Source organism: Leopardus geoffroyi, chromosome A2, assembly GCF_018350155.1.
Source record: "Leopardus geoffroyi isolate Oge1 chromosome A2, O.geoffroyi_Oge1_pat1.0, whole genome shotgun sequence".
Taxonomy (NCBI): Eukaryota; Metazoa; Chordata; class Mammalia; order Carnivora; family Felidae; genus Leopardus; species Leopardus geoffroyi.
The window spans coordinates 114,330,307-114,356,457 of record NC_059331.1 but is presented as its reverse complement, the minus strand read 5'-3'; the positions used below and the strand labels follow the sequence as shown (position 1 = coordinate 114,356,457).

General features: G+C 38.6%; 1 protein-coding gene across 1 annotated transcript in view; it reads right to left on the bottom strand.

Moving 5' to 3' along the window:
• Positions 1–26,151, bottom strand: part of DNAH11 (dynein axonemal heavy chain 11) — a 351,912-nt gene that overhangs the window by 204,924 nt on the left and 120,837 nt on the right. The window contains 1 exon segment of the mRNA XM_045495056.1: positions 837–968. Within this exon segment, the coding sequence (XP_045351012.1) occupies positions 837–968 (132 nt within the window).

Genomic DNA, 26,151 nt, shown 5'->3' with positions numbered 1-26,151 from the left:
TTTCTGGAGAGAATGAAAATTCACTTTGATTTTAATAAATTGAGAAAGAGCTAGAAAAACATCAGGAAATGTTTCAAAATACATACATGCATTCGTATTGTAAAAGGAATGGTCTTCCTTTAGAGTGCCATCACCAGCAGACAAAAGAGGGATGAGGAGAAAGTAGCCAACAGGCATGATTCACCAATGTTGTTCAGGAGACAAGCACAGTTGTGACATTTCTAAGTAGAAATGTATTTTAGCAAAAAGCTGAGAAAATTCTTTCACATGAAACAGTGCCAGTATTTAGGAGACACAAAGGCTCTGTACAGAGGTCAGAAGGATATTCATGTCCTGAAAGTGACTTCTGCAAAGAATGTCATTTAGCCTTAAAAAAAAAAAAAAAAAGACAAGGGGTGACCAATATTCCTCTTTCTTCCAAAGGAAACTAATCAAAGGCACACAGAGAAGTTTTAAATGACAATCTTTTTGCTATTGGCTGGGTAAGCCAGAGAGGTGATAATCACAGGCCAGCAGACCAAGATGATGATGTGTAGAAAAGCCTGAAGAGAGGGAAACGAACACGGTGACTTCACGAGGTTCTTACATCCTAGGTTAGTTTTTGAGATGGTATGGATTGGAGGTTCCTGACTTGGCAAAACTCTGATGTGCAAGACTTGGGATAACTCTCATGAAGATAATTACTTAAATCAAAGTCACTCACAGTAAGTGTAACTAAATTCATAGAACTAATTAAAAATATACAACTTAAAAAACACCTTTCTTGGAAGTACTCTTGACAATAAACACCACTTTTAGGAAACAACACACAATACATGAAATTTCTATGAACTTGCCTTCTGAGAAATAAGTTTGGCCACCACATCTCTGGCATGGACGTCTATGGTACAAATTGTCATGATCTTCTGCCTATCTCCAGGTAGAAGTTCTCCCAGTAAAAGGGCTATCAGTGTATTCAACTGAGAAATCTACAAGAAATTTCGTAAAGAGAAGGTAAGGGTTACAAATATAGAATCCAACAGTCCAATTTGTGAAGAGCACACTAGCTTACAAAACCGTTTCAAGTATGTATCTCAGCTAGCCCTCAAACAGCCCAAAAGTAGAAGAGAAAGGAAGGGATGTTATGAAATTAATTACTTCAAATACAATAAATATTTTAACACCCCTCCCACCCTAAGCTGAGACTCAAGAAGGCAGGCAAACATGAGTAATGACAAAGCCAGAGGTAGAAGCCAGGTTTTCTGCCTGCACTGCACTGACCTTCTGCCCTAATGATGATAAGTCCACAACTTTGCTGGGATAGAAAATATTATAAATTTGAAAAGTCAAATTGAGCTAACGTCTGTAAAAGTATAGTAAGAACTAAATATCAAGTGGTTTTTGTTATTTGGGGTTTTTGTTTTGTTTTTTTTTTTGCGTAAGGGATAGGACAATTACTTTGAAAATATTTAAGACATATAGGGGAAGACTATCCTACTTAATTCTTCTTACTCATATCCCTATTCTTATTAGGTCCAGTTATTTCTTACGTCAATATTTTTCACACTACGGGTCTCTTTCCAAAGAATGCAAGGGAATGAAATGGAATTACAGGGAAGAGAATGGAATAGAAAATGTTGCATTACAAAAGAATGCGTATTGTTTTGTGAAACTATTTCAGTTTCAGACTTTTGAGGGTATACATACCTGTGTAAACTAGATCTGATATAAAATATTTACCATTAATTGTGTCAAATCTAAATTAAAGTTACTCTCTTAAACGGTCATTTTGTGAGCATATTTATTTACTCAGAACATGTCTGCCTTATTCAAGGGTTATTAGCCAGCCTTGCCTCCCCACCCCCGCCAAATTCTGCCTTATTTCAGGGTAACGGAGTAAAATAATACTGTCCCCTTTTTCCTTTTTTTCACCCCGCAAAGGAAAGTCAATTACAAACCGTTAGAGCTCCTGAGAGAGTTGGTAATGAGTGAATATGACACATCACCAGAGGCTCTCGAACCTTTGTGACCTCCTGTCAAAAACACGCTTCCTACAGCACTATTAACACATCCCAGAAAACAGCCAACACTGCAGACTTCCCCAAGCCCGCTGTGCAGCTGAACTGGAGAAGGTTATGTAACTGTACTATGAATGGAGAAGGCAGGCCGAAAGGTAATAACCATAACATATAGTTTATAAGAAATCAGATAGTGCAAGGTGCCAGGCACTGACAAACCATATTGTCCACATCGTTTGATTCAATCTTTGCAAAAATCTATTACTATCCTAACTTTGCAGATGAAGAAACTGAGGCACAAGCATATTAGCAGGGGAGGGGTAATTCAAATCCAGACAGTATGCCTTCAACGTCTGAGCTCTTACTGGTCACAGCACATAAATTTTCTGTCCCAGCCTCAGCAAGACCAACCCACCCACCAACTTTGAGGTGGAGAAATCCACTGTGCAAGAGGCATTCGAGACAGGGGTGCCTGGGTGGCTCAGGTGGTTGAGCGTCCAACTCGATTTTGGCTCAGGTCATGTGGCACAGTTGGTGAGTTCGAGCCCACGTCGGGCTGTGTACTGACAGTGCAGAGCCTACTTGGGATTCTCTCTCTCCCTCTCTCACTGCCCCTCCCCTGCTTGTGCTTTCTCTGTTTCTCTATGAAAATAAACATTTTTAAAATTTTATTATAAAAAAAGGTCTTTGAAAGGGATTCAAAATCAAACCCAATGGAAAGTTTGTTCAAAGGAATAAAAAATATTTAGACATTCACAATATACAACATCCTTATAAGCATTTATCTACTTTTAATAGTTCACATCTATAAAATGTGGCCACTTTATTTAAAAAAAAAAAAAAAAGCAGAAGTGATCATTATTTCACACACACCATGTTCACTATCCCCTGGATTTTAGGTTCCATGAAGGCATATGTGTGCCTGTCTAGTACATGACTTTATCCCCAGAGCCACTAAGGGGCTAGCTGTCAAACAGTAGGTACTCAGTCTTTGCTGAGTAGATTAATACGTGTACATTATTAGCCTCTGCACACGCAAGCTGACCAACAAAATTCATAGGCATGTTGGTTAGAAAAGAGGTGTTTTGGCATTGCATATTTTCTCATCTCGGTTGAGACAGCCAGTCTTTAAAGTCTCAACTTGTATACCAGTTCCAGTATTTGGTTAAAAAGAATTGGCTGTAACGACAGTAATAATAACTTATGCCTTGTGAGAACATTTATAATTTCAAGTGCTTTCACATGCGTTGTCTTGTCTGAGGCTCCTACAACCTGTGATTTCTCCATTATTGATTCATTTTTAACAAAAGTTCATCCAAGTGAAAGATGATTAAAAATACAGCTCGTCAACATTATCTGTTCAGCATCCTATGTTGAGGATCTGACATTTTTCGGGATTAAACGTTCCTAGCAATGCTCTTTTTTAAGCCATAAAATTCTGTACCCACAAAAATAGAGTTATAAAAGGTCTATCATTTTGGTGGTAGCATCAGGCACTATCACTAGATAGTCATATTATCAATACCTACAAGTTTATGGCCCATGACATATAAAATGTACCTTGGCAGCTTTTAAAAAACATATAGCCTGTCGGGGTGCCTGAGTGGCTCAGTTGGTTGAGTGTCCAACTTCAGCTCAGGTCACGATCTCACGGTTGGTGGGTTCGAGTCCCATGTCAGGCTGTGTGCTGACAGCTCAAAGTCTGGAGCCTGGTTCAGATTCTGCCTCCTTCTCTCTGCCCCTCCCCCACTCACACTGTATCGCTCTCAAAAATGAATAAAAGCTAAAAAAAAAAAAAATTAAAAAAAAGAAAACATATAGCCTGTCATGTAATCAGCACTTATTCTTGCCCTTGCTCAAAGCAGTGTTATAAGAGTTTCTGCTAGGATCACAGATGTTTGCCTTAAGTCAACTGCCTATACCTCACCTTGAAACTCAAGCAGCTGTTTTCCTCGTACACCTTAGCTTTAGCTGGAGCATAAATAGAGCATATATCCTGAACCAGAGAGAAGCCTCCTTCCAATACAATCCAAACTCCCCTTCGTGAGCGCAAAGCCCTCTAGGACCTGCCACCACTCGTTTCCCACCGCACATCACTCTGCCTGCCTGGCCTTCCTGACGTCCCTCTGTCACGGCTGCTTCACGGCCACAGAAACTCTTTCTTTCCTGTGCCTGGACATATTCCCTTTGATCTTTGTACAGCTGGCTTTCTTTCATCATCCATATCTTAGTTCAAACTCACCTCATCAGACTGGCCTTCCCTGGCCATCCCATTTACTATCATCCTCTACCCCATTATTCTACAGGTTCCTATTTTCTTTTCTTCGTGGTACTTACTAGTATCCTACCATTCACTTACTTATTTCCTTATTTACTATTTGACTCCTCCCCTGACTATAAGCTCTAAAGGAGCAAGGCCCTCACGTGTCTTATTCACTACCACAATCGCATACCCAGTAGAGTGGCCAGCATAAGGCACCATCTCAGTACACACTCATTATAGGAATGTAGGAAGGAAGAAATGAACAAATGAAGAACAGCAACAGTACGCACCAAAGCAAAATTTTGTTCTTTCAATCACACAGCAAGGCAAACGTGATTACTGTTTCCAGGGGTTACAGGTCAAGGCAGAATGCAGATAAATAACTATAATCATTTTGTTGGAACAAGAAGTACAAGCTACAATGGCACACAGAAAAGGGGCCTTGCCTAATCTAGGGCTTGGAAAGACATTTCAGAGAAAAGGGTATTTTTGCTAAGACTTAAGGGATGAGTGTAATTTAGGTTGTAAAAACTCAGAGGCTGCCCACCCACGGAAGCAGGGAGTAAGCCACCAGAAGCACCCATGTGAACACCCAGCACATGGCAGGTGACCCTGTCAGGGAACTTAAAGAAGTGCAGCATGGGAGAAGGGCAGAGTGTGGTAGACCACACAGGTACAGATGATGGAGAAAGAGGGGTCCAAACACACAGGGCTTGGCCAGCTTATTGAAGAGTCTGAACTTCAAGGGCAACAAGATGTTGCTAAAGGGTTCTAGGAAGTGTGCTAATAATTCGATTTCTGTTTTTAAAATATTTCTCTGCCTGTGATGATGGATTGGAGGGAAACAAGACTAGAGAGAAACAGCCCTGGAGAGGAGGGAGGGAGACAGAGCCATCCAAGTGAGAAAAGTGTCTGGAACCAGGACATTAACGAAGTGGTGAGGAAAGCAGCGAGAACAGATATATTTAGGGTAACTGAAGAGATCTGGTGGTTGATTAGACAGCAGGTAAAGTAAGAGTCAAATGGGCTTCTAGGTAAGAAACTGGTGAAGGCCATTGGTGCTTTGTTCTGAGCTTGAGAACATTAGACAAGCAGGTTTGAGGAGTGAACACATTTTCAACGTTGTAGGCTTGATGTGCCTGTCAGACTTTCAATGGAGAAGCCCAATATGCTTTTTGGTTGTGCCTGAGGGGAGAGGTCTGGGCTGGAGATGACAGTCATGAGCATATTACAAAAGAAAGGGAGAAGACATAAAAGTAGATGAAATTAGCAGGGATGTATGGTATGGTGAGAAGAAAAAGGAACATAAGTCAGCACCATAAGGAAAAGCCACAAAGGAGCAGGAGGAAGAAAATCAAGAAAAGAAAACTGAAGAAGAGCCCAAGAGGTTGGTGGCAAAGGAGAATTCAAACAGGCATGAAATAAGGGGGAGAGTATTAAAGCAAGAGGAAGTACTTCTAATGACAACACAATGCGATTCAGTCAAGTAGTGGAAATGGGGTCATGGAGACAAATAAGAATGAGCCAAGTTACAGGGTTGGAGCAGAAAATGGGAGATGGGACATAAAGGAACCAATTTTGCTGGTTATTTTGCCTGTGAGTAATGAGACACTTGGGAATGTTTATAAACTGACAGCAGTGAGCCAGGATGAGAACAGGAAGACACAGGAGAAAAGGTAGTGAGGGAATCCTGAGAGTCCACGTAAGAAGAAACCCAGAGCACAAATGAAGAAGTGGCTCCTGACACTCAGAGGCCACGCTTCCACTCTCACAAAGAGTGGTGCACAGAGCTCAGTATCAGCCCCATCACCATTCATCTAGTTCCTCTCTGACAGCAGCAACAGATAATAAGAGCTGACATTATTGAGCTCTTACTACCTAATAAGCACTGTGTGTGTGCACGCGAATGTAGGCATATACATATATACGTACATAATTCTAATTTAATCATCACAATAGCCCTATGAGGGAGGTACATTATTCCAATTTTATGTATGAGAATTTGCTCAAGCTCACACAGTTATAAACAGTGGAACCAGGGTTTAGGACCAGGCACTAGGATTTTACTGTGTATTCATTACCCTGATTCCAAAACCAGACAGAGACCCCACTAAAAAGGAGAACTATAGACCAATTTCCCTGATGAACATGGATGCAAAAATCCTCAACAAGATATTAGCCAACCGGATCCAACAATACATTAAAAAAATTATTCACCATGACCAAGTAGGATTTATACCTGGGATGCAGGGCTGGTTCAATATCCGCAAAACAATTCACATGATTCATCACATCAATAAAAGAAAGGACAAGAACCATGTGATCCTCTCAATAGATGCAGAGAAAGCATTTCACAAAATACAGCATTCTTTCTTGATAAAAACCCTCAAGAAAGTAGGGATAGAAGGATCATACCTCGAGATGATAAAAGCCGCATACGAGCGACCCAACACTAATATCATCCTCAATGGGGAAAAACAGAGCTTTCCCCCTAAGGTCAGGAAGAAGATAGGGATGTCCACTCTCACCACTGTTATTCAACATAGCATTGGAAGTCTTAGCCTCTGCAATCAGACAACACAAAGAAATAAAAGGCATCCAAATCAGCCAGGAGGAGGTCAAACTTTCACTCTTCGCAGATGACATGATACTCTATATGGAAAACCCAAAATATTCCACCAAAAAACTGCTAGAACTGATTCATGAATTCAGCACAGTTGCAGGATATAAAATCAATGCACAGAAATCAGTTGCATTCCTATGCACCAACAATGAAGTGACAGAAAGAGAAATCAAGGAATTGATCCCATTTACAGTTGCACCAAAAACCTTAAAATACTTAGGAATAAATCTAACCAAAGAGGTGAAAAATCTATACACTGAAAACTATAGAAAGCTGATGAAAGAAATTGAAGAAGACACAAAGAAATGGAAAAAGATTCCATGCTCCTGGATAGGAAGAACAAATACTGTTAAAATGTCAATACTACCCAAAGCAATCTACATATTCAACGTGATTCCTATCAAAATAACACCAACACTCTTCACAGAGCTAGAACAAATAATCCTAAAATTTGTATGGAACCAGAAAAGACCCCAAATAGCCAAAGCAATGTTGAAAAAGAAAACCAAAGCAGGAGGCATCACAATCCCAGACTTCAAGTTATACGACAAAGCTGTAATCATCAAGACAGTATGGTACTGGCACAACAACAGACACTCAGATCAATGGAATAGAATAGAGAACCCAGAAATGGACCCACAAACTTATGGCCAACTCATCTTTGACAAAGCATGAAAGAATATCCAATGGAATAAAGACAGTCTCTTCAGCAAGTGGTGCTGGGAAAACTGGATGGCGACATGCAGAAGAATGAACCTCGACCACTTTCTTAGACCATACACAAAAATAAACTCAAAATGGATGAAAGACGTCAATGTAAGACAGGAAGCCATCAAAATTCTCGAGGAGAAAGGAGGCAAAAACCTCTTTGATCTTGCCCGCAGCAATTTCTTATTCAACACGACTCTGGAGGTAAGGGAGACAAAATCAAAAATTAACTACTGGGACCTCATCAAAATAAAAAGCTTCTGCAGAGCGAAGGAAACAATCAGCAAAACTAAAAGGCAACCGACAGAATGGGAGAAGATATAAGCAAATGACATATCAGATAAAGGATTAGTATCCAAAATCTAGAAAGAACTTATCAAACTCAACACCCAAAAAACAAAGAATCCAGTGAAGAAATGGGCAAAAGACAGGAATAGACATTTCTCCAAAGAAGACGTCCAGATGGCCAACCGACACATGAAAAAATGCTCAACATCACTCATCATCAAGGAAATACAAATTAAAACCACAATGAGATACCACCTTACACCTGTCAGAATGGCTAACATTAACAATTCACGCAACAACAGATGTCGGTGAGGATGCGGAGAAAGAGGATCTTTTTGCATTGTTGGTGGGAATGCAAGCTGGTGCAGCCACACTGGAAAACACTATGGAGGTTCCTCAAAAAACTAAAAATAGAACTAAAATAGAACTACCCTATAACCCAGCAATTGCACTACTAGGCATTTATCCAAGGGACAGGTGTGCTCTTTTGAAGGGACACGTGCACCCCCATGTTTATAGCAGCACTATCAACAATAGCCAAAGTATGGAAAGAGCCCAAATGTCCACAGATGGATGAATGGATAAAGAAGAAGTGGTATATATATACAATGGAGTATTACTCAGCAATCAAAAAGAATGAAATCTTGCCATTTCCAACCACATGGATGGAACTGGAAGGTATTATGCTAAGTGAAATTAGTCAGTCAGAGAAAGACAAAAATCATATGACTTCACTCATATGAGGACTTTAAGAGACAAAACAGATGAACATAAGGGATGGGAAACAAAAATAATATAAAAACAGGGAGGGGGACAAAACAAAAGAGACTCATAAATATGGAGAACAAACTTGAGGGTTGCTGGAGGGGGAATGGGCTAAATGGGTAAGGGGCATTAAGGAATCTACTGAAATCATTGCTTTACTATATACTAATTTGGATGTAAATTTAAAAAAATAAAAAATAAAGTTAAATAAAAAAATAAATAAATAAAAATAAAACACAAAACTTCCCCACATGGATAGCATATTCATTATCAGCTCATCCTGGCCAGAGAAGAGCTGACATGCAGAAATAAGTAGGTATCCACCACTTATGAATTCTCTTATTTGGTTAAAAATGGAAACACTTCCCAAAAAAGCCACATGCATCATGACCACCACTGAGGTTTCTACATCACAAATGTCTAAGACACTAAGGTGTTCAAAAAGAGGGCCACCTGCCTGGTGGGATGATGGTGAGCTCACCGTGAAAGAAGGTGTCAGGCAAAGAAAGCAGCAGACTCAAGGTCAGGAAAAGGAATGGTTCTTGATACAGGTGGTAGCTGACTGTCCATTTTGTCCGGACCCAACTCCTGTGGTGGTACCCCATTAAGAGAACCTGTATGGGAACCTAAAGAACCAGGTCCCTAAATGCTACAGGCTTAAATAAGGCAACACAGGAAGAAGAACATCTTCCTTGCAGCAGAAGGGCTCCAATTTCACCAGCATCCAACATGGCAGATTTCCCAACCTAGGCACAGCCCAGCCATGGTGACCATGAAGCTGGAAGGGCTCTTCTGCTGAAATATTAAGATCTGAGCTCATGGCCCTCAGCAAACCAAAGTGAATATTGCAATGTAACTACTATAGCCCTTTTGGGGGGGGAGGGTGTGGAGGGGTGAGCTACCAGAACCCTCAATCCCTTCCCAACTGGTTGTAACACAGAAGTAACATTCTTTTTGTTTTATAATGAGAGCATCTAGGATCTTTAATCCTGAAAAACACCCAGGTTTCAGCTTTAGCAGTGTCAGAAACAATGGATTTTCATTTCAGCTGGAACAAAGGAAACTGCCAAAGAAACTAGATCCCATAGTCCTTTGACACTATCAGATCATTGTGGTGGCCCCGTTTGTTGCCTTCCTTTCCACTGTTCATCTCCTACTACTCCTTTAATCATATTGGTAAAACCACCACAAAATTAAGCAATGAATGCCAGAGACAGTGAGGGTAATCACCTCATTCTTGACACTAATGGAAATGATTCCAAAGTTTCACCATTAAGCATGATTTTCTCTGCAGGTTTCTGGTAGATATTCTTCATCGAGTTATTAAGTTTCCTTCAAATCCTTGCATTAGAAAAGAAAAAGGTGTAACATCAATAAGCTCCCACCTTAAGAAACTTGAACAAGAGGAGCAAATTCAAGTAAGTAGAAGGAAGTAATCAAGATAAAGCCGAAATATATGAAATATAAAACAACAGAAAAATTAACACAAAGATTACTTCTCTGAAAATGTAAATAAACCTGATAAACAAAAAGAAAGTCTGATTAAAAACAGAAAAGAGAGGGATAGAAAACACAAATCACCAACACCAGGAATGCAAGAGGGACATGATGTGAGATCCTCCCGATGTGCTAAGGATAATGTCAGGAAACAGACCAATTCATGTCAATACATCTAAAAACTTAGGTGCAGACAGTCAATATTTGACTCTACCGCAGTGATTCTGCGTAGCCACCACAGCGCGAATGCAGCCAAACACAGAGGCACTAGGTAGGATTGGGCCAGAGGGCTGTAACTTGCCAGTCGTTGACTTAAATGAAATGGATGAATATCTTGAAAAACACAATTTTCAAAAGTGACACACGAAAAAAAGAAAAAGCTACATAGCAGCATATATATATAAAAGAAATTGAATTATGGGGCACTTGGGTGGCTTAGTCGGTTAAGCCTCTGACTCTTAATTTCAGCCCAGGTCATGATTTCGCAGTTCGTGAGATCGAGCCCCACATTGGGCTCTGCACTGAAAGAGCGGAGACTGCTTGAGATTCTCTCTCTTCCTCTCTCACTCAAAATAAATAAACAAAATTAAAAAAAAAGAAAAAAAAAGTTCCACAAAGAAAACTCCAGGCCCAGACGACATCACCAGTGATTTTTATCATAAACTCTTTCACAAAATACATGAAAATAAAATACTTTCAATTCCTTTTAAGGAACATAATGCTGATCCTCAAACTGGCATAGGTATTCTAAGAAAATTACAGATAAACATCACTGAAGAACATATATAGAGAATTTCTGGGCAGAATATTAGCAAATGAAATCCAGCAAAAATACATATACACATATATAAATGACAATACATCATAACCAAGTAGAGTTTATTTCAGGAATGCAAAACTGGTTTAGCATTCAAAAATTCACCACAGTAACACAATAAAAGAGGCAGACACACAAATAATCTTAACAGATTTGAACAAGTTCAAGGTCTCTTCAAGATAAAAATTCCCAGTAGGCAGCAATAGAAAAGTTCTCTATTTCAGAAAGGGCATCTACAAAAGCCTGTAACTACTATCATATTTAGTGGTGAAGATTTAAATTTTTCTTCCCTGAGACTGGAAACTGGCCAGAATGTCTGCTGTAACTACTTTTATTCAACATTGCACTAGCGGTCCTAGCCAAGTCAGTAACTCAAGAAAAGGAAATAAAGGGCAAAAAAGAATAGGAGACAAGAAGTAAACCTGTCATTACTGACAGATGATATGTTCAGGGACACAGCAAAGCCTATGAAATTCTTAAAAAAAAAAAAAAAACCTGACTAAAATTAAAAAGCAAATTTGGCAGAGTCCTAAGACACATGGTGAATATTGAAAAATCAATCTTATATACCAGCCACAAATATTAGGAAAGAAAAATTTTAATTGATTAGAATATGTTTACAGCATCAAAACATATAAACTATCTAAAAGTAAGTCCAGCAAGAAATGTGTAACACCTTGACACCGAAAACAAGAGAAATATTTTGAGAGAAATTAAAGACAACTTATGTCAAAACATACACCATGTTCTTGAAGAAGACTCATCATGGTTGAGATATCCACCCTTCCAACATTCCTATTTATACTGAATGTCATTCCAGTTAAAATTTAATTAGGATAAAAGATTAGGCTTCTAAAAATAAATACACAATATGATAATTTATGTAGAAATGAACAGAACCTAGAATGATCCAAAAAATTTTGGGAAAAAAATTAAAAATAGAACTAAGTTGGAGGCTATATATAACATGATTTTAATGCTTACTATAAAGTTACGGTAATTAATACAGTGTGGATTTGGCATGAAAACACAAAAATAGAGGAATGCAACAGGGCAGTCTGGAAATAGACCCCTACGTATATACTCATTTGACTTTGACCAAGGTGCCAAGTTAATACAATAGAAAAGAAAAAGATGTATGGATCACAGATCTAAATGAAAAAAAACCCATAACCATCAATCTCCTAGAAGGAAACAGGAGAACATCTTCATAACAATGAGATACACAAGAATTTCTTACAAATAACAGGTATCGAGCAAAGAAAAATTTGATACACTATAAACATTAAAATGAAAACATTCCATTCCCAAAACATACCATTAATAAAATGAGCAGTCCATTCATTTCCTGACAAAGGAATCGCAACCAAATAAAGAAATCCTCTAACCAACAATAAAACGACAAACATCCAATTAAAAAAAAAAAAACAAAAACCTAGGCAAGTTATTTGAACAGATACTGCACAACAGAAGATACAGGAATGCCAATAAACATGTGAAAGGTTACTAAACATCTTTTTTTTTTAATTTTAGAGAGAGAAAGAGTACACACAAGCATGCATGGGGTGGGGCAGTAGAGGGAGAGGGAGAAAAAATCTCAAACAGGTTCCAGTTTCAGCAAAGAGCCCAACACAGGGGCTTAATCCCACAACTCTGGGATCACGACCTGAACCGAAATCAAGAGTAAGAGGCTCAACCAACTGAGACACCCAGGCGCCCCTCAACATCTTCAGACATTAGAGATAAGCCAATTAAAAGCACAGTGATACAGGGGCACCTGGGTAACTCAGGTGGTTAAGCACTGAGTCTTGATTTCAGCTCAGGTCATGATCTCACCACCATGAGACTGAACCCTGCATTGGGCTCCATGCTAAGCATGGAGCCTGCTTGGGACTCACTCTCTCCCTCTCTCTCTCTCTCTCTCTCCCTTTCTCACTCTCTACCTACCCCTCTTGCATAAAATAAAGTTAAACACACACACACACACACACACACACACACACACACACACACACACACAGAGTGAGAGACTATTTCACATCCACCAGAATTGTGAAGACTGATGACGCCCGATACTGACAGGAATATGAAGCAACTAGAATTGTGTCACCTTGTTAATGGGAATGTAAGAATGGAGAACTGTCTGGCAGTTTTTTTTTTTTAATGGGTAAACATATACCTTTCCTATGATTCAGCCATTTCACTTTTAGATACTTTACCCAGGAGAAAGGAAAATATAGGTCAAAAGACTTGGATAAGAAAGCTCCAAGCAGCTTTAGAAATAGTCTCCTCAAACTGGAAACCCCAGGGTCTATCAACAGAATACACAAAGCGTGGTATAGTTATGCAATGCAAATCTAAGAAACAAAAAAGAAGGAACTTCTAATACATGTAACAACATGCTTGTTAAGAAATGAGACGGGTCTGAGATTTTACACTACTTGCATGCTAAAGTCAGCCTGGCACACATTAAGGGATGCTGGCAGAAGACACAGAGCCTCTGAGTCACAGATAAAAGAGGGTTCATTAGAGCAATAGTATTTAGCATCAAAGTATCAACATTTACACCAGTTCCTGACCCCCAGCTTTTCAAGGATAATCCCCAAAGAGCCACATAAGGCTTGTGAATGCTATGAGCTGTGTCACAGGAGAGGAACCTTGAGTTTAGGGAACCTAAACTTTTCTAACAGACAGTAAGCATGTCTGACCTTTGCCCTGGAAGATTTTATCTTTATTTTACTGGAGAGTAAGCCAATCTGCCCTTTGCTCTGGAGAGAAACACTGTCTTCTAAGGATGTTTGTTATACAAACATTCTTGCGAAGATAGTCTAAAACAAAGGCAATAAGTACCTCTGCTCAAAAAATGTACAAAATCTGAGACCCACAATAGATTGTCTTCCAACAGTGTTAAGTGAAAACTCCAGACCAAAAAAGAGGATAGGTTAGTTCATGAGACTGTCCAACAGAATTTTCTCTCATATTTTATCAATGCCTGTGTTTTGCAATGTTTATTAGCACTCTGTAAAATGAATAAAATGATTTTCCATTTTTTCTACACTCTAGAAGAGTTGATATATAATGGTACTTTTATTTTTTTAAACTTCTGATGAAACCACTGGAGCAGGGCTCAACTTAGGGTGTGGATATGCAACTTCAACAACCTTAATTATCGTTTCAATTATTTCTGTGGTTACTGGTCTACTCAAGTTTCTACGTCATTTAAAATCTATTTCAGAAAGAGTGTTCATGGAGAATCACCTGTTTATTTTAGGTTTTTGACTTAACATTTAGCATAGAATCACACATCAGATTATACGGTCTTTTTAAAATCTCTTCTCAGAAGAAGTTATAGTTCCTTTCCTTTGCCCCCCCCCCCCGACTTTTTTTTTTCCTTTCTTCTCTTAACTTGCAAAAATTTATTGTTATGGTCTACTCAAAGAAACAATTCTTGGATTAATGGATCAGAGTAGACTCACATGGCATATATCAGTAACAAAACTCTTTTTCTCTTATATCTCTCACTGTAGAGATTTTCAGTTACTTCAGTATCTGTTCTACAGATGTAGCCAAAGTAGCCACTAGCAAAATCTGGCTCACTACCAGTTTTTATAAATAAAGTTTTATTGGAACCCCATCATGCCTATGTATTTAAAAATTGCCTATGATTTCTTCCCTACTGCAACAGCAAAAATGAGTAGATGTGAAATACACTATTCAGCCCAGAAAGACTAAAATATTTCTATCCCATCCTTCAAAGAAAAAGCTGCCCAACTAGATCTCTAGGGTCAAGATGTAGTCACAGCAGAAGTCCTCAATAAGTACCTCGCAGTGTTCATGAAGCACTTCTCTGGGCTTTCTCCTGGGAGCAAACAGACCCACTGATAATCTCTCAGGATATACACGGACAGAACTGTTTCCAATAGTCCATTTCTTCTATATTTACTCCTTATCACTGGCCAGAGACCCCTCGTACATGTCTTTTTTTAACTGAATCTGAGTTTGTAATTTCTCTGGAATTTCATTGTATAAAATAGGCTTATCACTCTAACAGTTTTTTAAATATGTCTCATCTGTGGTTTTACCTGCTCTTTTTTATTTTTTTTTTTAATGTTTATTTATTTCTGAGAGACAGACAGAGACAGACCATGAGTGGGGGAAGGGCAGAGAGAGAGGGAGACACAGAATCCCAAGCAGGCTCCAGGCTCTGAGCTGTCAGCACAGAGCCCGACGCGGGGCTCGAACTCACACACCGTGAGATCATGACCTGAGCCGAAGCTGGATGCTCAACTGACTGAGCCCCCCAGGCGCCCCATGGTTTTACCTGCTCTTAATTATCAGTTCAATTTCATCTGTTATCAACTTCTAGGCATTCCTCAAGGTATCTAGTTCAGTATATGCAGATACAATATGATTTTTTTTTCTTGCTGGTCATGCAATAAAATTTCTGCTGTGTCAAAGTAACCAGTTAAGCCCAAGATGGAGTCACTGATGCTAAACCCTGTGTCAGCACACCAAAACTTGAGTTTCTATGCTCAGCTTTCCCAGAAAGGCAGGCCTAGGTCAACTTGTCAGCACCTGCCAGCTCAGCACAAGTTACTTGAACCACTGCAAGACTTCCCTTTGTCTCATATGAGCAAAGTAACCCTGACATAACCTAGCAGCAAATGCCCAGTATAATTTCCTTGTTCCTGCTCATTTGGTCTATAAAAATCTGGCGCCTTATCAGCTCTTTGGTGCTTCCTCCTACCTGTTAAACTGGATGCTGTCTGATTCACGCATCATGGAATAAAAGCCTACTAGATTGGTAAATTATGGAAAATGTTTCTTTTAATAGAGAGGAGAGGTAGAGAGTATTGCTCTCCTCATGGGTTCCTGCTATATTAGAAAGCACGAGGCTAGGAAATCACACTTTTATAAAGAGGCAAAAGCAAAAACTTCTGTCCAGTATACACTGGGTAGCTTCAGGCTTCAGAGGCTTTCCCTATTCATGCAGTAAGGTAAGAACACTATCAACATTGTATTCAATTGCTTTTCAAAGAATTTCTAAGTCAAAAACAATGAGGCCAAATACTGGCCTTAAGAAGCAAAATCAGAGTTTCTTCCTTATATACATTATTTAGTCCTTGGGGGGGGGGGGGGCGGGATGGATTGTTTCACATCACTTATCTTGAGTCCCATTGAAAGAACTCGGGGTCATGTCCCAGCACAGTAATGATTAAGTTTTTCAAGTCCAAAATGTTTCCACTTCTTTGATGATTTCCACACAGCTTAATAATAAAGGAAGAGTAAAAAATCTTTCTTACCAGCTCCCAAGCTGCCAAAACAAAAGACTTTTGCCAAGGAACCCTCAAAGCTGAGGAATTAAATTTATTCTATCTGTAGTATTTTCAAAGACTCTGGCAAGGCAAGGATGTGTATCCAAAATGCAGTATTTTTGCCTTTACTCCCAACATTATCTAACATAAAATCACAGTATGTCTAAAGGAAAAAACAGAGGTTAAAATAATTAGTTAATTTGTCTCACTACAATTTGCAGGTGAGGACTAAGCAAAGAAATTACTTGTGCAGGTAGATCATTACACCAACTCTGATCTCAGCTGTAAAAGGAAACTATTTTAAAGGAATAACGTTCATTTTAAAAACCGCTCACAGTGTTAGCACAAGTAATTTTAATTAAAAACAAACTCCAGCAGATGGTTACATCCATTTTTAAAGAGAGAACACTGAAGAGGTTTCAGTGTAGATGGGCACACTTCTCAGGAACCACACTATAGCCTCGACCATATTCACATGTTAGCTTCTCTAACATGCATATTAGTATCAGTTACAAAATTGAAACACTGTATTGAAGGCATCTGTTGGCTGGTCTGTCAAACATTTCAATTTGTACTGGAAGTGTTTCATAATTAAGCAGATAAACGCCTTTTTCATCAACCTTCTTCACTGCTTCTCCTTCAACATGAAAAAGAAGCATTATGTAACTCTTAAAGTAAAAAAAATTTAAACTATTTTAAGGGAGGGAAAAAAAAACCTAAATTCTGTTCATTAGTGGAATACGCTGAAGCTCCTGGGATATGACCACCTTTAGTTATAAGAATAAAAAGAATCAACTTGATGTTGCTGACAGGATAGAGAGTGGGCACTTCTCATACACTGATACTGGGAAGCTCCATTTGCACAATGTTCCAAAGGCTTAACTGGGTTATACTCGGACCTAGCATTTTTACTTCTGGCAGTTTATCCTGAAAAAATAAAGAAAAATATGTGCAACATGTATGTATGTACGTACATACAAGGCTGTTTACTGTAGGATTGTTAATGGTAGCCCAAATTAAAAAAAATAACCTAATGGCCCGGATTAAGTAGTAATAGTAACAACAGATACTCTGCAACATACGGGATTAAGATGAATGAGCAACTCCTTTATTAACTGCTTTATTTTAAATAAAGCAAAAATCCACTCATGTGCCAAGTCCACAGTCAAACATGAGAGATGCCCAAGGAGATAAGGGCATGAGAGGAGGAGAAGAGGCTGGGGGGCAGGGTGTGTGTGTGATAGTCCCTGATGCCAGGAATGTGCCTCAAAAGGCACAACAGTAGAATGTAGCTAATATGCTAATACCACAGCACCCTAAAGTGGGATCTGGGTAGAGATTCAAACATCCAGAGAGTGAGGTTTAAACTGCTACACGGGAACACATTTCTGTCTCTCACACTTCCTGAGCAAGGCTGGGAGTTGGAATTGAGACCCTGACATAGAATTGAGATCCTCAGAGTCATAGAGAGTCTAATAAAGGACTCTAGAAAAACTCAAACCCCCCAGCTCAGAGAAGCAAGGTGAAAGCTTGAAATATCTTGGGCTTTTGGAGAGGAAAAAAGTCCCCTACGAGATATCAAAACCTCAAGCCTATGCCAAGGGATCTAAAAATCCTAAACTGAGTAATCAACCACAAAATTAATCCAGAATCCACAAAACCTGTGGAAACCTAGAAGAAACAAGAACACACACGATAGAGACACATGCTCTCTCTGTGGCACACAGAATTCCTACAGAGAAAACAAACCTAGATAAACTTAAAAATGAACATAAAAAAACCAAATTCAATTTAACAGAATAACCAGCCTTAAAAGAACTAGCATTAGAACAATCTAAATCAGACTATTAAAAAGGTCACTTTAAAATAATTGAGACAAAAAATAAAAGCCATGCTGAAGAGATTTTTAAAGAACTAAAAAGAAATTTGGGAAATTGAGATATAATAATCAAACTTAAACTGACAAAAGGAATATTTATATTGCAATGTTTATAGGTACAGATTACTGGCATGTGCAATTCCCTTTAAAATGAATGATAAAAAGAAGGTGGAAAGAGGGATCTACAGAGGGGTGGATGAGGCACAGACAGCATGATAAACTAAAATGTTAATTGTAGAATCTTGGTGTTAGGTTTGCAGATCATTATACAATTCATTTTTTTGTAGATTTAAAATCTTTATAAATAAATCTTTATGATAAATTGTGGGGGTAATAAATTAATTATGCATCACGTCAGACACCATTGTTATTGCCATTTTCAGAACAGCAACAATGGCTAACTTAAATTTTGTCCAGCACTTTGTGGGGCACCTGGGTGGCTCAGTTGGTTGAGCATCCAACTTCAGCTTGGGTCATGACCTCATGGTCTGTGGGTTCAAGCCCCGCATCAGGCTCTGTGCTGACAGCTCAGAGCCTGGAGCCTGTTTCAGATTCTGTGTCTCCCTTTCTCTCTGCCCCTCCCCTGCTCATGCTCTGTCTCTCTCTCTCTCTGTCAAAAATAAATAAACATTTAAAAAATTAAAAAAAATAATTTTGTCGAGCACTTTTAAATTTTTTTTTTTTTTTTCCAACGTTTATTTATTTTTGGGACAGAGAGAGACAGAGCATGAACGGGGGAGGGGCAGAGAGAGAGGGAGACACAGAATCGGAAACAGGCTCCAGGCTCTGAGCCATCAGCCCAGAGCCCGACGCGGGGCTCGAACTCACGGGCCGCGAGATCGTGACCTGGCTGAAGTCGGTGTCGAGCACTTTTAAATGGTGTTTTAAATACATTAACGTAATCCTAGCAATACTGTGATACAGGTGCTGTTATTATTACTGTTTTACAGACTATGATGCTGAGGCACAGAGTGGTTATTTTTTTTTTTTTTTTAATTTTTTTTTTTTTCAACGTTTATTTATTTTTGGGACAGAGAGAGACACAGCATGAACGGGGGAAGGGCAGAGAGAGAGGGAGACACAGAATTGGAAACAGGCTCCAGGCTCTGAGCCATCAGCCCAGAGCCCGACGCGGGGCTCGAACTCACGGACCGCGAGATCGTGACCTGGCTGAAGTCGGACGCTTAACCGACTGCGCCACCCAGGCGCCCCGAGAGTGGTTATTTAAGACACCCAGGGCAACACGGCTAATGAACCACAGCGAATGACTTGACATTTTAACGTACATAATCTGGACCTAGATTCTTTTTTCTTCATCATCAACCTATAAGAAAAAAAATACCAGTGATGTGGAGGATAGATTCGAAACATCACCTGAGCGGGTCCTGGTTTGCTCAGATGGTAGGGTACACAACTCTTAAACTGGGGGTTGTAAGTCTGAGCCCCATGTTGGATGTAAAGATTAGCAAATAATAAACTATTCAAAAAGTTACCTAAAAAAAAGGTACCTAAATTACAACACAAATAATGCAGAGTTTAAAAATATGAGATAGAGGTTAAATAAAAGACAGGAAGGACAGCATGAGAAACCCCAACATATAGCAGATTAAATTGTAAATGAAGAAAATACAGCAAATGGAAAAAGGCATCAATCAAACAAAAAATGGAGAGAAATTTTCCAGAATTGAAGACAGACATGTAACTGAAGATTCAAGAAGTTCACAAAGTCCTTAGCAGGCTACATGTTAAAAGCAGTGGTGGGGGGGCGGGGGGTCAGGGGGGAATCTACAACTAGATACAATAGAATAAAACATCAGAACCACAAAAAGAAAAAGATTATAAAAGGAACCAAAGACCAAAGACAGATTGCTTATGAAGTAAAAATAATTTGACCTAAAGTGTACAAAAACAATGATGGGCACAAGATAATACAATATTTTTAAAGTTCTGAAAGTAAGTAATTCTCAACTTAGAAATCTAGGCCTCAGGGTGCCTGAGTGGCTCAGTCGATTAAGCGTCTGACTTTGGCTCAGGTCATGATCTCACTCTTCCTGAGTTCAAGCCCTGCGTCCGGCTCTGTTTTGACAGCTCGGATTCTGTGTCTCCCTCTCTCTCCGCCCCTACCCTGCTCATGCTCTGTCTCTCTCTCGCTCTCAAAAATAAATGGATAGTAAAAAAATTTTTTTAAAGAAGAAATCTAGGATTCAAATATGAAGAAGGACATCAAAATAAAGGGATCAAAAAATTTCCTACTACTTATTATCCATCACTTCACAACCCCCTAAGAGATACATTACAAGAAGAAAGGAAATGAATTTCAAAATAAGAAATGGGGTTAAAAAAAAAAAAGAGCAAAGTCACTGCTAAATATGTTGATAAATCTAAGATTTAAAGTAACACAAGTAGGGCGCCTGAGTGGCTCAGGTCATGATCTTGCAGTTCGTGAGTTCGAGCCCCGTGTTGGGCCCTTTGCTGACAGCTTGGAGCCTGGAGCCTGCTTCAGATTCTGTGTTTCTCTCTCTCTTTGCCCCTCCCCCGCTCACACTCTGTCAATCTCTCTCAAAAATTAAAAAAATAATAATAAAGTAACACAAGTAAAGGTTGATTAAAAAAAAATTAAACAGCAGCATATAAAATAGGACATGGAGATCAGAATAAAGGTTTGCAATGTCCTTGTGAGGAAGAGGTAAGATCTATTAACAGCTAACTAGAACACAAGCACACTGAAAGGAGGACCTTCACTGTTGGAACCACAGAACCTACAATAGGGCCGCCTAAACACTCAGACTCTCAGACTAGACCCAGAGGAGGCAGGAAATAATTCTGGTATATCCATATAAAGGAATACTATTTGGTGGTTTTTAGTGTCAATTTATATACATATATAATTTACGACAAGCAAAAATGTAGATAACATATTGAGTGAAAATATAAAGTAATAATGTTTGAAGGTAAAAAAAACAACAAACTATTTTTTCTGTGTAGATTTAGATACATGGATATCTATCAGCACAAAAATTTATTTATATAAATAGCTAGGCATTGACACACACACACACACACACGCTTGTGTGTGTGGAGAGAGAGGGAGAGAGAGAGAGAGAGAGAGAAAGAGAGAGGTGTCTACACATTCACATAGAAAGAGAGAGACCAGGGCACCTGGGTGGTTCAGTCAGTTGGGCGTCTGACTTTGGCTCAGGTCGTGATCTCAGGGTTTGTGAGATCAGGACCTGTGTCGGGCTCTCTGTGCTGCCAGCTTAGAGCCTGGAGCTTCTGTGGTTCTGTGTTCCTCTCTCTCTGCCCATCCCCCACTCATGCTCTGTATCTCTCTCCTTCAGACATTAAAAACATTAAAAAAAAAAAAAAAAAAAAAAGACAGAGACAGGAAAAACTTTTGATGTCTCTGTACCAAAATGTCATCCATGGTTATCTATGGGAAGAGAATCTGTGAGTGCTATGGTTAAGTTTTCTAAACATTATTTGCCTTCATTCTCCAGAATAGATCACATACTGGGTCACAAATCAGCCCTCAACAAGTACAAAAAGATCGAGATTATGCCGTGCATATTTTCAGACCACAATGCTATCAAACTCGAAATAAACCAAGAGAAAAAAAAAATTGGAAAGACTAGATATACTTGGAGATTAAAGATTATCCTACTAAAGAATGAATGGGTTAACAAAGAAAGTAAAGAGGAAATGAAAAAGTACATGGAAGCCAATGAAAATGATAACATGACAGCCAAAAACCTCTGGGACACAGGAAAGGCAGTCCTAAGAGGGAAGTACACAGCAATCCAGGCTTTCCTAAAGAAGGAAGAAAGATCTCAGATACACAACCTAATCTGACACCTAAAAGAGCTGGAAAAAGAACAACAAATAAAGCCCAAAACCAGCAGAAGATGGGAAATAATAAAGATTAGAACAGAAATCAATGCTATTAAAAAAAAAAATAGATCAATGAAACCAGGAGCTGGTTCTTTGAAAGAATTAACAAAGTTGATAAAACCAAGCCAGTTTGATCAAAAACAAAAAGGACCCAAATAAATAAAATCAAGAAATAAAGGGGAGAAATTACAGCCAACACTGCAGAAATACAAACAATAAGACTAGAATGTTATGAGCAATTATATGCCATAAATTGGGCAATCTGGAAGAAATGGACAAATTCCTAGAAACATATAAACTAACAAAACTGAAACGGGAAGAAATAGAAAATCTGAACAGACCTATAACCAGTGAAGAATTTGAATCAGTAATCAAAAATCTCCCAAAAAAGGGGGGGGACAAAAAAAAATCTCCCAAAAAACAAGAGTCCAGAGCGGGCAGACTTTCCAGGAGAATTCTACCAAACATTTAAAGAAGAGTTAACACCTATTCTTTTCAAGCTGTTCCAAAAAATAGAAATGAAAGCTTCCAAACTCTATGAGGCCAGTATTACCGTGATTCCAAAACCAGACAAAGACCCCCACTAAAAAGAACTACAGACCAATTTTCCTGATGAACATGGATGTCAAAATTCTCAAGATATCAGCCAACTGGATACAACAATACATTAAAAGAACTATTCACCATGATCAAGTGGAATTTGTTCCTGAGATGCAGGGCAGGTTAAATATTTGCAAATCAATCAATGTGATACATCACATCAATAAAAGAAAGGATAAGAACCACATGATCCTCTCAGTAGATGCTAACTAGTTGGATTAGTTAACAATCTCTCTTTTTAATTTTTTTAATTTTAATATTTAATTTTTTTAATTTTAATTTTTGATGCTAACTAATTTGGATGTAAATTTTAAAAAATAAAATTTAAAATTTAAAAAAATCATAGAAGAGAAAATAGGCAACAACCTCTTTGAACTTGGCTAAAGCAACTTCTTACTAGACAGGTCTCTGGAGGTAAGGGAAACAAAAGCAAAAAGGAAATATTGCGTGCCTGGGTGGTTCAGTTGGTTAAGCATCCAACTTCAGCTCAGGTCATGATATCATGGTTTGTGAATTCAAGCCCCACATCGGGATATTCTCTCTCTCTCTCTCTCTCTCTCTCTCTCTCGCACTCTCCCTGTCCCTCCCCTATTCACACTCTGTCTCAAAATAAACAAACTTTAGAAAAATAAACTAGCGAGACCTCATCAAGATAAAAAGCTTTTGTATGGTGAAGGAAACAATCAGCAAAACTAAAAGGCAACCAACAGAATGGGAGAAGATATCTGCAAATGACATATCAGATAAAGGGTTAGTACCCCAAATCTAGAAAGAACTTATCACACTCAACACCCAAAAAACAAATAGCTGTGAGGAAATGGGCAAAAGAATGAGTAGACACTTTTCCAAAGAAGACAACCAGATAGCTAACAGACACATGAAAAAATTCTCAGCATCACTCATCATCAGGGACATACAAATCAAAAACACAATGAGATACCACCTCACACCAGAATAGCTAAAATTAACAATTCAGGCAATGACAGATGTTGGCGAGAATGCAGAGAAGAGGAACCCTTTTGCACTGCTAGTGGGAATGTAAAATGGTGCAGCCACTCTGAAAAACAGTATGGAACAATTAAAATTAGAAGTACCCTACAAAACAGCAATTGCACTACTAGGTATTTATCCAAAGGATACAGGTGTGCTGTTTCAAAGGGGTGCATGCACCCCAATGTCTATAGCAGCACTATCAACAATAGCCCAAGTATGGAAAGAGTCCAAATGTCCATCGATGGATGAATGGATAAAGAAGATGTGGCATGCATATATATATATATATATATATATATATATATATATATATATATATAACACATACACACACACACACATACATATACAATGGACTATTATTTGGCAATCAAAAAGAATGAAATCTTGCCATTTGCAACAACATGGATGGAACTAGAGTGTATTATACTAATCAAAATTACTCAGAGAAAGTCAAATATCATGTAACTTCACTCATATGTGGAATTTAAGATACCAAACAGATGAACATAAGGGAAGGGAAGCAAAAATAATATAAAAACAAGGAGGGAGACAAAAAAGAAGAGACTCTTAAATACAGAGAACAAACTGAGGGTTGCTGGAAGGGTTTTGGGTGGGGGGGATGGGCTAAATGGGTGATGGGCATTAAGGAGGACACTTGTTGGGATGAACACTGGGCGTTACGTGTAGGGGACGAATCACTGAATTCTACTCCTGAAATCATTATTGCACTATATGCAAACTGACCTGGATATAAACAGAAAGGAAGGAAGGAAGGAAGGAAGGAAGGAAGGAAGGAAGGAAGGAAGGAAGGAAGGAAGGAAGGAAAATTATTTTCCTTTTTCAATCTATACTTTGTTCATCAAAAAAATACCTAGAAACACATTTTTTAATGTTTATTTAGTTTTCAGAGAGTACAAGTAGGGGAGGGGCAGAGAGACGGGGACAGAGGATCTGAAGCCGACTTTTGTACTGACAGTGAGCCCAATGCAAGGCTCAAACTCACAAACCACAAGATCATGACCTGAGGTGAAGTCGGGGGCTCAACCGACTGAGCCACCCAGGTTCCCCTTCTTTTTTTTTTTAATTAACACTTTTAAATCTTTTTTTAAAATGTTTATTCACTTATTTTGAGAGAGAGAGAAAGCTTGAGCAGGATAGGGGCAGAGAAAGGGAGAAAGAGAATCCCAAGTAGGCTCAACACTCAGCACAGAGCCCAACTCGGGACTTGAGCTCATGAACAGGGAGATAATGACCTGAGTCGAAATCAAGAGTCAGAAGCTAAACTGACTGAGCCACCCAGGTGCCCCATACTTTCTTCTTCTTAATTTTTAATAATAAACATTAATAAGAAATCATGAAATCGAAAATAATAAAGTTGATAGAAGAAATATCCATAAAATAGCATTTACGGTCTTAAGCAATTGAATATCCTAATAATCACACAAAATGATACACTGGAAGCAAGGAGACCATTAAATGAAGTGAGGGAAAAATAGAGGAGGAGGATCTATGTTGAAAAATTTAAGTCTGAGCAATGATTGATTATACCTGAAACTTAAAAAGGATATTGTAACTATTTTTAAAAATTCTTACTTCACAGATAATGAAAATACTTACAATAAAAGCACAGATATCAACGAATTAACCAGAAAGGTATTTTTATAATAAAACCATAATATAATTAATTGCAATTTAATTTACTATTAAGGTTGATGAAAAAAAAAAATTAACTACTTAACTTCCTCATCCAAGGGGCAGCAACTAGAACTGTAAAGCTCTTGACCCTAGGAGGAAACCAGCCACTTTTAAAAATCTAATCCTGTAACTTAAACCAATGCCCTAGTTTCCTCAAGATGATTATCAAGAATATATTCCTCCCCAAAAGCAAACAATACAAAAACTCTTTTAGTAACATAAACATATCAGGTTGTCTCCACTCAAGATTAAAAGAAATAATCAGCACCCTCTAAAACCTAGAATTCCTGAATGTGTTAACGTTACAAGTATCCTTCCCTCTCTGAATCTATTTGATTTTTAAGGGACTGAGTTACAAGTACTGCTAAGAGGACCAGTAATGGAGAGACGTGGGAAGCATTCTGACTTCTGCTGCCCCTGCCTGTGTTACTTACACATTGTACGACACCGGGCAAGTTACTTAATATCTCTCGATTCACACTTGATCCACTCAAAACAAGAAGGTAGACACACTAATGTTTAAATACCTTTCAAGCCTAGTATTCCCTTAATCTAAAAGCCGACAGAAAGGCTTTATCTCTGAATTGTTTCACAACTATGAGCTCACCTTAAGATGGGAGGCTTAAGTAGAGGTCATAGCCTAACTGGGGTGAATAACATGGAATTCAAAATAGGCTGTTTTCCAAAATTGCTCATCTGTGACTTATAATTAACCAAAACCCAAAATACATGAAAACATCTGTCTTTGCTGAACAGTCCTCCATCTTTCTGAGTCATTCAAATCATGTACATATTTTGTAATAAATACATCATTAGCCTA